Source organism: Polypterus senegalus, chromosome 9 (assembly GCF_016835505.1).
Source record: "Polypterus senegalus isolate Bchr_013 chromosome 9, ASM1683550v1, whole genome shotgun sequence".
NCBI classification, from domain to species: domain Eukaryota; kingdom Metazoa; phylum Chordata; class Cladistia; order Polypteriformes; family Polypteridae; genus Polypterus; species Polypterus senegalus.
This window is the reverse complement of record NC_053162.1, coordinates 43,623,861-43,640,277: the sequence shown is the minus strand read 5'-3', so window position 1 is coordinate 43,640,277 and position 16,417 is coordinate 43,623,861. Positions and strand designations below refer to the sequence as shown.

At 36.3% G+C, this 16,417-nt stretch overlaps 1 protein-coding gene across 1 annotated transcript in view; it reads right to left on the bottom strand.

Moving 5' to 3' along the window:
• Positions 1-261: 261 nt before the first annotated feature.
• vrk3 (VRK serine/threonine kinase 3) overlaps positions 262-16,417 on the bottom strand; it is an 80,056-nt gene continuing 63,900 nt past the window's right edge. Inside the window, exons 12-15 of the mRNA XM_039763026.1 lie at positions 10,888-11,008; positions 4,810-4,868; positions 2,029-2,175; positions 262-1,102 (exon numbers count right to left, since the gene is read on the bottom strand). Coding sequence (XP_039618960.1) covers positions 2,039-2,175; positions 4,810-4,868; positions 10,888-11,008 — 317 coding nt within the window. The 3' untranslated portion in view covers positions 262-1,102; positions 2,029-2,038. The remainder of the gene's footprint in view (positions 1,103-2,028; positions 2,176-4,809; positions 4,869-10,887; positions 11,009-16,417) is intronic.

Genomic DNA, 16,417 nt, shown 5'->3' with positions numbered 1-16,417 from the left:
TGAAGCAACACCCTGATAAAGGGTGTGTGTGTGTGGGGGTATGATATGCTGGGTCATGACAACCAAGCAAATCTTTTTTCAAAGAATTCATATTTTACAGCAATATATTTAAATTTTTCTATTGTATGGTAAATTGCCCACTATAAACATAAACAGAAAAGAAACATTTTAAACACTAAATTTATTTAAAATTTGTTGTACATATAAGTGAGAAAATAAATCTTGGCAGAAAAAGAAAACTTCAGCAACACAGAACACATCTCAGTAGTATAAAGACAGAATATTTATTTTTTAAAATCTACAAATCAGCCCTGCAGATACATAAGGGGGAGTATTAGCCATGTAGATTTAGATACAGTAGCACACATTCACATTGCTCTACAGCTGTTAATAAACTTGTATACCATGGCTCAGTCATTATATGCCAAGCTAATTATGCTGTTATCTGGCTCAGTAACCTGACATACCAGTATGGAGTGCTTTGAGAAAAATGAAACTAAAATAAAATAGAGAGAGACTTCTTCCATCTACAGTATGCACCCTTTCAACCACCTCCATCCCCCAACTGTCACAGTCTCTTGTAGTTTACATTGACCATCATTCACATTTAAAGGAAGAAGAGCAACTGCTGAATAATGGCTCCTGGTCAGCAGCTTCTGCGCAAAATTTTTTTATATATATATATATATATATATATATATATATATATATATATATATATATATATATATATATATATATATATATATATATATATATATATACAGTTCTGCTATCAGGGTCTATAAGAGATTAAAATCAGTGACTAAAAAGAATTTCTTTAAGTGTAGAACATCCACTTCCATTCAAGCTTTTCAGAAAAAAATAACTGCATGCTAAAATAATATTAAAAATATTAATTTTAAAACATCCTTAAATTTATCTAAGTAACAATAAGCGTGCAGTGCTTCTCATATTACATAATTCTCTTACTGTCGATGTTGGCTAATGCAAAATTATACATTTTAATTTTGTCAACAAACTACATCATTTGGTTTTAGAAACAGAAGGGTGAATGATATAAAAACAATGTTCCATCAATACAAAATCCAACTTCCAGAAGCTATAAACAAAAAGAGAGACAAAATGAATAAGAACAAATTCACAAATTACGCTATGCTGATAAACAAACAATAACTTTTTCTAAATGTTACATTTTTTTATGCGAGGTGACACTTTGCAAAAGACCAGAATGCAATGACAAAAATATTTGTAAAATACAGTATCAGCCATTTTAAATTTAATCCACTGTATCACCCAATTACAAGGACTGCATCACTATGAAAATTCTACTGGTAGAGGAATTAAGCATTAGCTACTTAAGGTAATTTATTTCCAAAGTTTAATATTAAGTATAGTTTAACTACCAAAAACAATGCAGAAGGAGTGTTTTAGCTCATTAATGACACTCCAACACAACCCAACAGGCAATCATGAGACACATTTACGGCACTGAATACCTCCAAACAGGCTACCAAACAGGGACTTCTGTAGTACTGGTAAAAAGTCATGTTAAATTTTCTAGCACAGATATTAAGATTCTTGAAACAGAAATGCAAGCCACCCTGATTTCTAAAAAATTAGTTTCTATCATATCATTAGAATTCAAACTATTAAATGAAATGTTAGTTTGTTCTAATTGCTTATATTGGTGTAGGGTTGTGGTTGAGATGAAGCCCATACTTTTAAAATGTGACAGTCTTGCTTTGTTTGCTAACATGTGCCTTGTGCACTGTATTAATGTACTAATTATTCTATTTGATGTTTCTGCATCAGTGAGACTAGAAACAAATATGTTTAATTGCAAGGTACAACTATAATATATTGAAATGGAGAGTAGCTTTAATTATTTTTTATATCCTACACTTGAGAATGTCAGGATGTCTTCTAGTAAAGCTCTGTATATCATTCAACTCTATGCTCTTGTGGAGCCATACCCTTTGTTTTGCAAACTTGTCTTAATTCAGTTCAAATGGAGGATGAACATACCTTTAGAACACTAGAAATCAATTGAATTTTCCTTGTTGAACCCCAATTCCTGCAAGCCTCCTCTCATTAGATCTTTCAACTCTTTATAATTGGGCTTTTGCGTGTACTCCAGCACCATCACCTGCTCCATGTACTCTTGCAACACACCTTGAGCAGAGACAAAAGGTTTTTGAGAATGAAATTCGCCTCACAAACTGAAATTACATAAGCTCCGAATCTCAGGTGTGTGAACTACATGCTATCTTTTTTTTGTTTAAGGAAACAAAAAAGGTAAAGATTATTTTTAAAAAAAGATTCAATTATATTCATTAACAGTTGAATGCAATTACTTAATTTACCCAACTCAAAACAGAGAAATGATTTCATTAAAGTGCTATAATGTTTCCAGATTGGTTTATGTACATCTTCAGAGGAAAAGATATCCAAAAGCAGACTGTTGCACAGATTTTAGAATTTATTTTCATTCATTAAGCTACAAATATTAAATATTTTGTTTGCATTACTTTACTCAAGGGTGTATGTACAATCCACACACAGGAAAATTAAGAAACGTAAGAAAATTAAGCATTTTATTATTTGATGCATTTGGAAAGACATTTAAGAGGCAGCCACAGCCATTATATTAATACATACAAATAAACATATTTACATTTAACTAAATATAGTATAAGCCATTAAGGTTAGTAGGGACAATCAGTGCAGAAGGAAGCACTGGTGAAACCATAAATGAGGGGGCAACAGCACAGCTGTTTACAATCACAGGGGGACAGTGAACCAAGAACGGTGTGCCAAGGGTCTGGCGTAGGCTATCTTTAGTCTTCTTTCATTCTTCGATGACAAATAGGAAAGTCAGGATGTATAAACTGAAGGGCAGACTGTGGAAGTGATTTTAATGACAACTGTCAATTTAAATGAATTTGACAGTTAAGAGTTATAGTGAAAATAGGAGATGCCAAGACGTAGAAGTTTATGGCTGCCTACAGTTATTTAGACAACAATTGGCCCGAGTGAAATGACTCCCGTGTCATCAATTAAGAGAGCATATTTAAAGTGGCCTCACAAACTCAAGCAGGAAGCCGGGAGAGAAAAAGCAACACTAAATGTTGTAGGACACCAAAGTGGTAAGAACTCACGGCAGGTATTTAAAACCTAAAGAGACATAAGCAAATATCAGGCTACTTGTGGAGTAAGTAAGAGGGTTATTGTTCATTAAATATTATGTTAGTATCCCTCCTCTATTTATATATATATATATATGTGTGTGTGCCTGTATTTATTTGTTAATTCTCATTCATTCAAAGAATACAACTAGAAACTGAAAAAAACATGTGGCTTTCACTTATGTCTGTCTTCCATAGAAGATATAATGATAAACAAATAATTATAAAACAGCAGTAAACTGCCAAAATTGATAAGGAAGAAAAGGAAAAAGCATGAAAACACATTATACCTCTGAGCTCCTTTTTCCTTTTTGGCCATTAAGACCTGTGTTTACATGTTCTTTCTTATGCTGCAATTTTTATGATGTATTATTTCTATAATAACTGGTATTTCATACCAATAGAGACACAAAGATGTCTATATTCAGGGTTACAAACTGTACACTTAAATTACAGATGCCTTATTTATTACAATACATCAGGGCTATTTATGCACCAGAAAATGTAACAGTTTTCCATCTGTCAGTTCTCTGAACCGACTTAATCCAGTTCAAGATGGTGATGGCAACAGACTACCCTATAAGCATCAACTCTTGCCCCTGATTGGTCAATCAAAGCACTACAGGTCAAGCTCAAGTATGTCTGCACACACACACACACACACAAACACCCTTAGTTGTATCAGGACAATTTAGAGTCTCCAGTTAACCATGGAAAAAAAAATCAGTGCTGACACTGTGAGGGTGTGTGTGGCTGGGTCAGGGGCCATGACAGGAAACCATTAAGCAGTGCACCACCATGCCACCAATATTTTCAGTTCTGATTGCTGATAATATTAAACACCTATTGGAAAACAAAATTCCTCCATTTTCTAAACCTGCTTATCCTGAGCAAGAAAGCTGGAACATATCCCAGCCAGCATCCAAACATCCCCAGACAGGGTGCCAGTCCATTATAGAGTGAACACACCCACACTGAAAGGCCAATTTAGCAACACTGATCTGCCTATCCTGCATGTGTTTGTACTTCTGGGGAAAACTGGAGAACCCGGAGGAAAAACATAAGGACAGAGGGAAAAAATGCAAACTCCATGCAGGGAACACTGGGATGTGAATCCTGGCCTCCTCATTGTTAAGCAGCAGCACTGCCAATGTACCGCCATGCCATCTTTTGAAAAAACAATAACTGATATTGTATTTAACATTTCAGGTGTAACATCCCAAATGTTATAGATATTGATGTTATCATCTTTGAAAAATATCAAATGATAAATCTCAAAGGACCTTCAACTTATATCACACAGTTTGATTGTCAAAGACGGGTCTAACAATTGCCACGAAGGAAGCATAAAGTGCAACTAATATTCATAACAATTTATAAAAATCATTGCGGAAGGAAACGAAAAATTACTATGCTCACAAGGTACACTTGCATTTTCTGTAGTACTAAATCTTTTTGAGTTCAAAACTTCAATAAATGTAGGCATTTCAAACTGCATAAAACTCTAAAATACCCTTTACTAGCATAAAGGCACAAATAAGGTGTTGCAATTAATTATTCCACGTCTGTTCAGAGCTCCATAGTTGTCTGTAAAAAGTGAAGTTCTCTGCTAAGATGATACCTGGAATTTTACCCTTTCGAAATTGTTTATTGAAGAATCCCTGGATGTTGGTCTTGAATCTACAAAGGATATAAAAATAATAAAATATAATGAAAATTGATCTATACTGTCAAAATAACATATCTTAAACCTTTTCTAGGCAGAAGAACACCACAATTATGCTTATATGTGACATAAAAAAGTCATTCAGATATCAGAAGGTATCAATTATACACTTCCTGTATATGATGAACTCAGGATGGTGTCCCACATTTCTACGCCTAGGACACCTGACAGCTTCGATCCACCTTTATTTTACCCTACAGTATTTTGCACATTTTTACATTGCTGTAATAAAATCCGCAGTACTTTGCATATCATTGTTCACAGAATATCATTAAAAATATGGTTTAGTAAAAATATGAAACCTGCTTAGAGTTTCCAATTAACTTAACATGCTTGGAAGATCTGGAGAAAAACAGATGTAGACAGACAGAATGTTTACACTCCATACAGACTATGCCAAAGCTAGGAGTCTATCACAGGACTCTCAGGATTCAATACTAACCACCTAAAGGCAATCATACAACTGTACATGAAATAATAAGAATGGATTCAATGAACTGAAAAACATTTATAAAGATAAAATATAATATGCACTGCAGATAATTCGGTCTTGAAAAGCCTGAAGTTAGCTATGTAATCAAATTGTGTTATTCAAATTTTAACAAAATGGCAATGATGTGGTGTGCATTTTGACAACTAAGCACAAAACACTGCACAAAGTTGCACATCAAGAGGGGTAATTTTCTAAAGAACACAGAGCAGAGTGGAAGTAGAGGTATGTAATGATAATTTATTGCAAATGTTTAATCTACACCAAAGTAAAACGTCTAACGCTACTACATAATTTCTGAGGTTGGGCATACAGTAAATTCTTGGCCTTAAAAGGTGAAGGTTGGCAGAAGTACCAAAGGTCACTTGGAGACTAAATACTGCCACTCTGATTGCACACTGAAAAGTAAAAAGGTTATTTTATTAGACTTCTCAACATTACATTTTCTCAAAAAAACATGTAAAAAGTTAGCATTTTTTGTCTTGAAAAATTACATTTTTATTAAATCTTATCCTTCTACTATAAAATGTGCAAAACACTAAGAGTACAAAGTCAGAAGTGTAGAAAATATAATAATGATACAAATAATAATAATAATGATTAATAATAAGAAGAATAAAAAAAGAACAGCACACTGCACATGTTCGAGTGTCACTTTTGGATTCCCAGAATCACTTTTAATTTCACTGCCTGAAGACAGATTCACTTCGTAATCACTGTTGATGAGAGGCGTTTCTTACAAGACGCCATTATAAGGCTAGAAGAAGTTGTGTCTAAACCGTTGCTAAGGTAACGCTCAGGCCTGACACTTGCAAACATCATGCCTATACCACTGACTGTGTAACCCTTAGCACTAATGCTGTGGGCAGTTTTAAAGGCCAGTAAACCTCAGGTCTTACTTGAGACGCAGCTATACTGTTGCCTGAGTGACACTGAGGACTAACGCTTTTAGCACTGGTTTTATAGCCCAAGTGCTGCTTGGGTCTAATGCTAAGGATGTTAATGTTCTCTTAAAAGAACCATTCATAAATCACAATTAAAATGTTAAACATGATATGCATGATATGCAGACATGCAAAGTGAAACAGACTGAGGGGATAAAAACAGATTAACAAATTTAAACATTTCTATTTCATATTACTCAGAGCAGACAAAATACCAGAAGTGACAGAAACTATCAATAAGGCAGACACTGCTCCTTAGCTTTGTGGAAATTTAAGAAATTAGAAAATTAAAGAGTCATGATAAGCTTCATTATAAAGTCCTCACTAAGAGGTTAGAATAGCAACATGTAGAGTTAGCTACTGCCTCAAAAATGAAGCTGTAAACAACAGTTTAGAAACACTAGTTAATAGAGTTGCCAGACTGAATTTCACTAGTTAAATTCAAACATACTAGGAAACATGTGGACCTTAAGTCCTCAAACGAGATTTTTCTATTATAGCAAAACAGTATTGTTTTCACCATGAAAAAAATACAGATTCACAATGGTTACAGTGGTGATCACCTTGTCATCATCTTGTTCTCGTTCTGTACCCTGTATTAAGCGTCTTTTGTGATGTGCCTGATGATCAGCAGATGTCGCCACTCTTCTTTTTCCTTTTCCAAATTATGAAGTTCTTTGTCTTGGTTGGTGATCAATAAGCACAATATTTATGCTTGATCATGAATTTGAATGTAGCATTTCCTGCGGAATTATCAATAGGTGGGCTTGCAAGGATCATGCTTTTATTATAATAAACTTTTTCACCCATCAGCAAGACGCCCAGCAGATGGCGCCACTTTTCTTTTTGCCTTTTCATTTTGTAGATCATTTTACTCTTCTGAGTTTGTCACAACCTCATACTTCTGATTTTCCAGTACATATCAGATCATAAGCTTTCAATTACAATCAAGATCAAGTTTCACAAGTACCAACAGGTTGCTGCACCATATGTGCATATGAGCTGCTGTTAACATTCCTTTTCCTATCGTGTAATTGGCCTCTGAAATTTGCTTCATGCTCAGCAGATGTCCCTGATCTTTTTTTGCACTTTGTGAGTAATCATGACAGTCCTTAGCATTTCATATACTGTATATAGATTGAAAAATGTTTTTGAATGGAAAAAAATATTATACTGCACAAGGGCCATTTAATTTACCTTGCCAGGGCTTGAATTTTTGTGCAGGATTACAGTATGAGAATCACACACTTTATATATAGGACCTGCACAGTCTAAGTTAAAATATACTGGGTAAACCATGCTGCTGTATGAAATCGAAAAAATAAATAAAGGCTACAGTTGTTTTTGATTTCATTAAAGTACTAGCTAATGTGAGCAAGTTTTATTACAATAGTGAAAAGTGTAAATATTAAATTGCAATTACATTTGGTTTCAAATATCCAAACACAATAAACAGAAAAAACATCCCTCTCTATTTAACAATTTAAATGAAAGGGAAGAGAGTGTGATTGTTGCCTTTAATGTCAACCAAAGTCATTTTTTTCTGGTGGCAGGGTCTTACCAAGATATCTGTTCATTAACTTTTATGGATACATGATTATCAAAAATGGTCAAAATGCACGCCCATATTATATCCTTTTCCACAAATTTGAATTCTAACAGGCCTACAGATGCAGGTATTTTAATAATTATTCTAAATTAAGGTAAACAAATTATTGTCCTTCATGGACTAAGGTCTTTGGACCTTAGAGATTTTGTTGGTATACTTCTTGTAAAAATCATCTGTCACTTATATGTTTTTCTTATTTACTACATACTTCTTATATTCAATGTTATGAAATTTTCAAAAGGCACATTAGTGAACAAATAACACAAATTTTATGTCACACACAAATGATTAGGGTACATTTTCAGGGCTAATTGAATTGTAGCAATTTTAAAATCAGCTGAACTTCAGCTTACACAGGCTGGTCTGACAATCTGCTGATATAGAATAGCACTGATCTGATGGATATTCATGGACGTCAGGTTGTCTAGCCCAGATGCAACATTGCATTACCAAGCCATGGCAGTACAACAACCATATTTGCCATTAGGTGAAGATTCTTCCTGTGGAATGCAATTTTATGTAGATATAATAGGGCCCAGGTTAATAAAGAAATTCCACTTCTGTCTTAAAAAACATTATTAATATTGAGGGTCATCCTGGTACACTTTGACAACTTAGATGTGGGTATGCATACTTTTACAGTGGGATGCAAAAGTTTGGGCAACCTTGTTATTAGTCATTTTCTTCCTGTATAAATCGTTGGTTGTTACGATAAAAAATGTCAGTTAAATATATCATATAGGAGACACACACAGTGATATTTGAGAAGTGAAATGAAGTTTATTGGATTTACAGAAAGTGTGCAAGAATTGTTCAAACAAAATCAGGCAGGTGCATAAATTTGGGCACCATAAAAAAGAAATGAAATCAATATTTAGTAGATCCGCCTTTTGCAGAAATTACAGCCTCTAAACGCTTCCTGTAGGTTCCAATGAGAGTGTGGATTGTAGTTGAAGGTATTTTGGACCATTCCTCTTTACAAAACATCTCTAGTTCATTCAGGTTTGATGGCTTCCGAGCATGGACAGCTCTCTTTAACTCACACCACAGATTTTCAATTATATTCAGGTCTGGGGACTGAGATGGCCATTCCAGAACGTTGTACTTGTTCCTCTGCATGAATGCCTTAGTGGATTTTGAGCAGTGTTTGGGTCGTTGTCTTGTTGAAAGATCCAGCCCCGGCACAGCTTCAGCTTTGTCACTGATTCCTGGACATTGGTCTCCAGAATCTGCTGATACTGAGTGGAATCCATGCGCCCTCAACTTTGACAAGATTCCCAGTCCTTGCACTGGCCACACAGCCCCACAGCATGATGGAACCACCACCATATTTTACTGTAGGTAGCAGGTGTTTTTCTTGGAATGCTGTGTTCTTTTTCCTCCATGCATAACGCCCTTGTTATGCCCAAATAACTCAATTTTAGTTTCATCAGTCCACAGCACCTTATTCCAAAATGAAGCTGGCTTGTCCAAATGTGCTTGAGCATACCTCAAGAGGCTCTGTTTGTGCTGTGGGGAGAAAAGGCTTCCTCTGCATCACTCTCGCATACAGCATCTCCTTGTGTAAAGTGCGCTGAATGGTTGAACGATGCACAGTGACTCCATCTGCTGCAAGATGATGTTGTAGGTCTTTGGTGCTGGTCTGTGGGTTGACTCTGACTGTTCTCACCATTCGCCGCTTCTGTCTATCCGAAATCTTTCTTGGTCTGCCACTTCGAGCCTTAACTTGAACTGAGCCTGTGGTCTTCCATTTCCTCAATATGTTCCTAACTGTGGAAACAGACAGCTTAAATCTCTGGGACAGCTTTCTGTATCCTTCCCTAAACCATGATGGTGAACAATCTTTGTCTTCAGGTCATTTGAGAGTTGTTTTGTGACCCCCATGTTGCTACTCTTCAGAGAAAATTAAATGAGGAGGAAAACTTACAATTGACCCCCTTAAATACTCTTTCTCATTATAGGATTCACCTGTGTATGTAGGTCAGGGGTCACTGAGCTTACCAAGCCAATTTGAGTTCCAATAATTAGTTCTAAAAGTTTTGGAATCAATAAAATGACAACGGTGCCCAAATTTATGCACCTGCCTGATTTTGTTTGAACAATTATTGCACACTTTCTGTAAATCCAATAAACTTCATTTCACTTCTCAAATATCACTGTGTGTGTCTCCTATATGATATATTTAACTGACATTTTCTATCGTAACAACCAACGATTTATACAGGAAAATAATGACTATTAAGAAGGTTGCCCAAACGTTTGCATTCCACTGTATTTAATGAACAGTGGCTTCTACTTTCCTGGTTGGCCATTTATTCTCTTTTTTGTCCTAGGTCAAGGTGATATAGGACTTTAGATTCTCTAGTTGCTCTTTATAAGTTCTTTTTGACCTAAATGGAAAATTTTTACACATTGCACTTCTACTCCAGGAAGACTGACTGCTATCACAGACCTACTGTGTTTAGACAATATGGCACTGAATGCTGTTTAGTGAAACAACAAAGTGTTTAAAAATTAAAATATAAACCTTTCCAAGATTAACTGGCTCCAGGTACTTTCACTGACAGGTTTGCTATGAATTTCTTTAGGTGGACGTATAATATGTCTTAGAGCCAATCAAAAAGCCAACATTTGTTCTCACTTGAACTGAACATACTAGGGGCAAAACATTTTCACTGCTGAAGAAGACATGTTTAATTACCTAACAAGTCTAACTTCTGTGTACCTTTTCTAATAAATTTGTATTATTATTAAAGACTAAATCTAAAAAGATCTATCCCAAGTTACTAGGATTTACTGGGGACAACATACACTATACATTTGTCTTATGTTACCAAAAGTAAACATTTTTTGAAAAAAATAAAAAAATAAAACACTTTGTTTTTTCTATTTCTAGTGCTTCAGAACAAAAACTACAGTATGTGACTTACTTCTCCTTTTCACTCATCACAGCTGATGGCTTGTCCACCATGTCTGACCAAGGCAGAGATCCAGACAGCCATTTGACCATGCAGTAGGCGAGTGACTGAAGATCACTACGACGAGATGGACCTGTTGGATATAATACACTGTTAATGGAAAGAGTAGTATACATCAATGGTAAAAAGAAAAAAAACACAAAACTATTTTCATGTCTTTTTTTTTTTTATTACAAAAAAATAATACAAAAAAGTTAAGTGTGTACCTAAATAATTACATACACAACCAGTGCCGTATTTATATACTACCTTTAAAAAGGTTTAAAATTTTGTATTATGTGGTTCACAACTATACATCACATGTCAATATATAGCCCTGATGTTCATTTTCTTGATTTACACGTACTGACATAGGTGCAGGGGTATGGTGTGGGGAGGGGGTGCAGTCCTGGTGCAATGCTAGAGATAAGTTGTGAAGGGAAAAAATATACTCTCTCTTTTTTTCATTTCATATTTCTGTAAGGTCAATTCAAAGTCATATCACATTAAATGCTAAATAAGTTACTTTTAAGTGGCACTAAAAACAAAATAAGTCTCAAGTACCTCTGCATTTAACTCACCAGTCTACCAGCCAGCAGACAGAGCTGACTGCCCTAATATGATGACAAAATTCTACAAAACAAAGTGTAATGATTATCCCTATCCTTATTCAAGCTTGCAGTATCTTTGCTAATTCATGCAAAGAATGAAAAATAACCATCCAAGTAGTGCACAGTGTCAGTTTTTAAGCGAGATACCAGCTACGGAGATCTTTTATTAGCATGTCCAGAGCAAAGGTGTTGCACTCAACATATCAGAAAAGGAGTGGAAGGTAGCAATGCAGAGAATTCACTCGAGCTCCATATGCGCAAAGCATACAATTATTCAACTCAAAATTATATATTGAGCACATCTGTCTGACTTAAAACTCTCCAAAATGTTTCCAGGGCAAGATCCAACCTGCGAACGCTGCAATCAAGTCCCAGCCTCACTGGGTCACATGTTTTGGGCCTGCACCAAATTAACATCATGCTGGATAAAAAAATTTAAGTGCCTTTCAGACAGCCTTGGTGTCACAGCTACAGCTGTGATTGGTGTTCTTCCAGATGGGCTTAAAGTGGAGAAGGACAAACAAACTGTGATTGCCTTTACTACAGTATTTGCTAAACTGGAAGGATCCTACCTCTTTTCTTTTAAGTCAGTGGGTAACGGAGGTTTTATATTATTTGAAATTAGAAAAAATCAAATTCTCTGAGGATTCTGTGCAGAACTTTTTCAAAACCTGGCAGGATCTAATCAATAATATTTTAGAATAAGCTCTTAAAGCACTGAGGAAGCATTTTCTCTTCCCATTTCTTTTTCTTCTCCATTTATCTTTATCCACCTATTAAACTCATCAATTTATGTATTTTTACAAGCTTTAAGTTTTACTCCGTTGGTCATGCTCTCTTTCTCAGGGGTGGGGGTTGATTTGTTTTCAATCCTATTTTTTTGTAAAAATTAATCTATTTTGATGTCTATCACCATGCTTTAAAATTTATCACACAAAGGACTCATTTTGATATTATATACTGTTTTGGCATCATTAGTAGTATTATTATTACTGTTACTATTGTTCATTTCATATTATTTTTATTCATAAAAAGTATTATCATTTGTATTATCATTATACTTTTGAGATTTAATAAATATGTAATTTTTCATGCCAAAAAAAAGTAACACATTTACTTTTTTACATGTTTTTTTGGAATAAAATGAAACGCTATGGAGGTCAATTAAAATTAATTACATACATTTATGTGATTGTTTTTAATCGACTCCCAGCCTATATATATATATATATATATATATATATATATATATATATATATATATATATATATATATATATATATACACACACACATACATATATATATATATACACACAGACACACACACACACATACATACATACACACACACATACATACATACATACATATATATATATTTTGTCACAGATGACCGGGAACATTGCCCGGCTGGGACACCTGATAGTCCCCGAGTTGGACAATACTTCTCCTTGGCCATGAGAGGGCAGCTGCCCGGGGCTATTTGGGGGCCACAGCTGGGATGCTCTGTATGAGAGGACGTGGCCACCGCCAGGGGGCGCCCGGACAATTAGAGAAGCCTGGAGGGCAGCACTTCCGCCACACCAGGAAGTGCTGCCGGAAGTAATTCCGAGGACACCCGGAGTGCTTCCAGGTGCTTTCCTGACACTTCCGCCACACCAGGAATTGACGTCAAGGGGAGCACCTGGGGCTCATCCGGGTCATAATAAAAGTATAAGCCTCCCTCCAGTACACAAGCCAGAGTTGGGAAGAAGGAGACGAAACTTGTGAGGAGGAGAGAGGAGGTCAAAAGAGAGAGAGAGAAAGAGAAAGAAGACGACAGTGAAGGGAGTTGGTGATTGAAGGCATTGTGGTGCGGAAAATATAAATAAAGAAGTGTGTTTTGGACATTCTGGTGTCGTTCTGTCTGTGTCTACGCTTTCCACTATATATATATATATATATATATATATATATATATATATATATATATATATATATATATATATATATATATATATATACACAGTGGGGCAAAAAAGTATTTACTCAGCCACCAATTGTGCAAGTTCTCCCACTTAAAAAGATGAGAGAGGCCTGTAATTTTCATCATAAGTATACCTCAACTATGAGAGACAAAATGAAAAAAAAATCCAGAAAATCACTGTCTGATTTTTAAAGAATTTATTTGCAAATTATGGTGGAAAATTAAGTATTTGGTCACCTACAAACAAGCAAGATTTCTGGCTCTCACAGACCTGTAACTTCTTCTGTAAGAGGCTCCTCTGTCCTCCACTCGTTACCTGTATTAATGGCACCTGTTTGAACTCGTTATCAATATAAAAGACACCTGCCGGAAACTTCAAACAGTCACACTCCAAACTCCACTATGGCCAAGACCAAAGAGCTGTCAAAGGACACCAGAAACAAAATTGTAGACCTGAACCAGGCTGGGAAGACTGAATCTGCAATAGGTAAGCAGCTTGGTGTTAAGAAATCAACTGTGGGCGCTATTATTAGAAAATGGAAGACATACAAGACCACTGATAATCTCCCTCGATCTGGGGCTCCACGTAAGATCTCACCCCGTGGGGTTAAAATGATCACAAGAACAGTGAGCAAAAATCCCAAGTGAATGACCTGCAGAGAGCTGGGACCAAAGTAACAAAGGCTACCATCAGTAACAGACTACGCCGCCGTGGACTCAAATCCTGCAGTGCCGGACGTATCCCCCTGCTTAAGCCAGTACATATGCAGGCCCGTCGGAAGTTTGCTAGAGAGCATTTGGATAATCCAGAACAGGACTGGGAGAATGTCATATGGTCAGATGAAACCAAAATATCTGCTTGTCGTGTTTGGAGGAGAAAGAATGCCGAGTTGCATCCAAAGAACACCATACCTACTGTACAGCATGGGGGTGGAAACATCATGCTTTGGGGCTGTTTATCTGCAAAGGGACCAGGACGACTGATCCGTGTAAAGGAAAGAATGAATGGGGCCATGTATTGTCAGATTTTGAGTGAAAACCTCCTTCCATTAGCAAGGGCATTGAAGATGAAATCTGCCTGGGTCTTTCAGCATGACAATGATCCCAAACACACCGCCTGGGTGGCTTCGTAAGAAGCATTTCAAGGTCCTGGAGTGGCCTAGCCAGTCTCCAGATCTCAACCCCATAGAAAATCTTTGGAGGGAGTTGAAAGTCCGTGTTGCCCTGCGACAGCCTTAAATCATCACTGCTCTAGAGGAGATCTGCATGGAGAAATGGGCCAAAATACCAACAACAGTGTGTGAAAACCTTGTGAAGACTTACAGAAAACGTTTGACATCTGTCATTGCAAACAAAGGGTATATAACAAAGTATTCAGATGAACTTTTGTTATTGACCAAATACTTTTTTTCCAACATAATTTGCAAATAAATTCTTTAAAAATCAGACAATGTGATTTTCTGGATTTTTTTTTCCTCATTTTGTCTCTCATAGTTGAGGTATACCTATGATGAAAATTACTGGCCTCTCTCATCTTTTTAAGTGGGAGAACTCGCACAATTGGTGGCTGACTAAATACTTTTTTGCACCACTGTATGTATATATATATATACATATATAAATATATATATACAGTATATATTATATATTGTCACGCACGCGCGATTAGGAGACCACGGATAGACCTTAAACCGCTTCGAAAGACGTTCGCCGGCTGGGAGTGGCGGGTACTAACCTTTCTCCTTTGATTTCTTCCAGGAAAAAAGACGCCCCGCCATCATAAGCCTTCCCACAGTACGTTTACTTCTGCCCTTCCTCCGCCATCTTTCCTGACGTCATCAGTCCCATCCTCCCTCACGGTTCCTTCCCAGCATTCCTCCACCTCCGGCTCCTCCCTTATAAAATGGCCGCCGACGCCTCTAATGGCGTCGCGCATATAAACTATTTGAGTTTGTGTTTGACCAGAGTTTTGTTTTGAATTGTGGATTGTTTACAATATACGGGGCCGGAAAATATACATACAGTATACATATATATATATATATATACATACAGTCATATGAAAAAGTTTGGGAACCCCTCTTAATTCTTTGGATGTTTGTTTATCATTGGCTAAGCTTTTAAAGTAGCAACTTCCTTTTAATATATGACATGCCTTATGGAAACAGTAGTATTTCAACAGCGACATTACGTTTATCGGATTAACAGAAAATATGCAATATGCATCATAACAAAACTAGACAGGTGCATAAATCTGGGCACCCCAACAGAGATATTACATCAACACTTAGTTGAGCCTCCTTTTGCAAATTTAATAGCCTCTAGACGCCTCCTATAGCCTTTGATGATGTCTGGATTCTGGATGGAGGTATTTTTGACAATTCTTCCATACAAAATCTCTCCAGTTCAGTTACATTTGATGGCTGCTCAGCATGGACAGCCTGCTTCAAATCATCCCTTAGACAGTCAATGATATTCTAGACAGAGGACTGTGACGGCCACTCCAGAACATTGTACTTCTTCCTCTGCATGAATGCCTTTATAGATTTTGAACTTTGTTTTAGGTCATTGTCTTGTTGGAATATCCAACCCCTGCGTAACTTCAGCTTTATGATTGATGCTTGAACATTATCCTGAAGAATTTGTTGATATTGGGTTGAATTCATCTGACTCTTGACTTTATCAAGGGCCCCAGTCCCTGAACTAGCCACACAGCCCCACAGCATAATGGAACCTCCACCAAATTTGACAGTAGGTAGCAGGTGTTTTTCTTGGAATGCAGTGTTCTTCTTCCGCCATGCAATGCGCTTTTTGTTATGACCAAATAACTCCATTTTTGTCTCATCAGTCCAAAGCACTTTGTTCCAAAATGAATCTGGCTTGTCTAAATGAGCATTTGCATACAACAAGCGACTCTGTATGT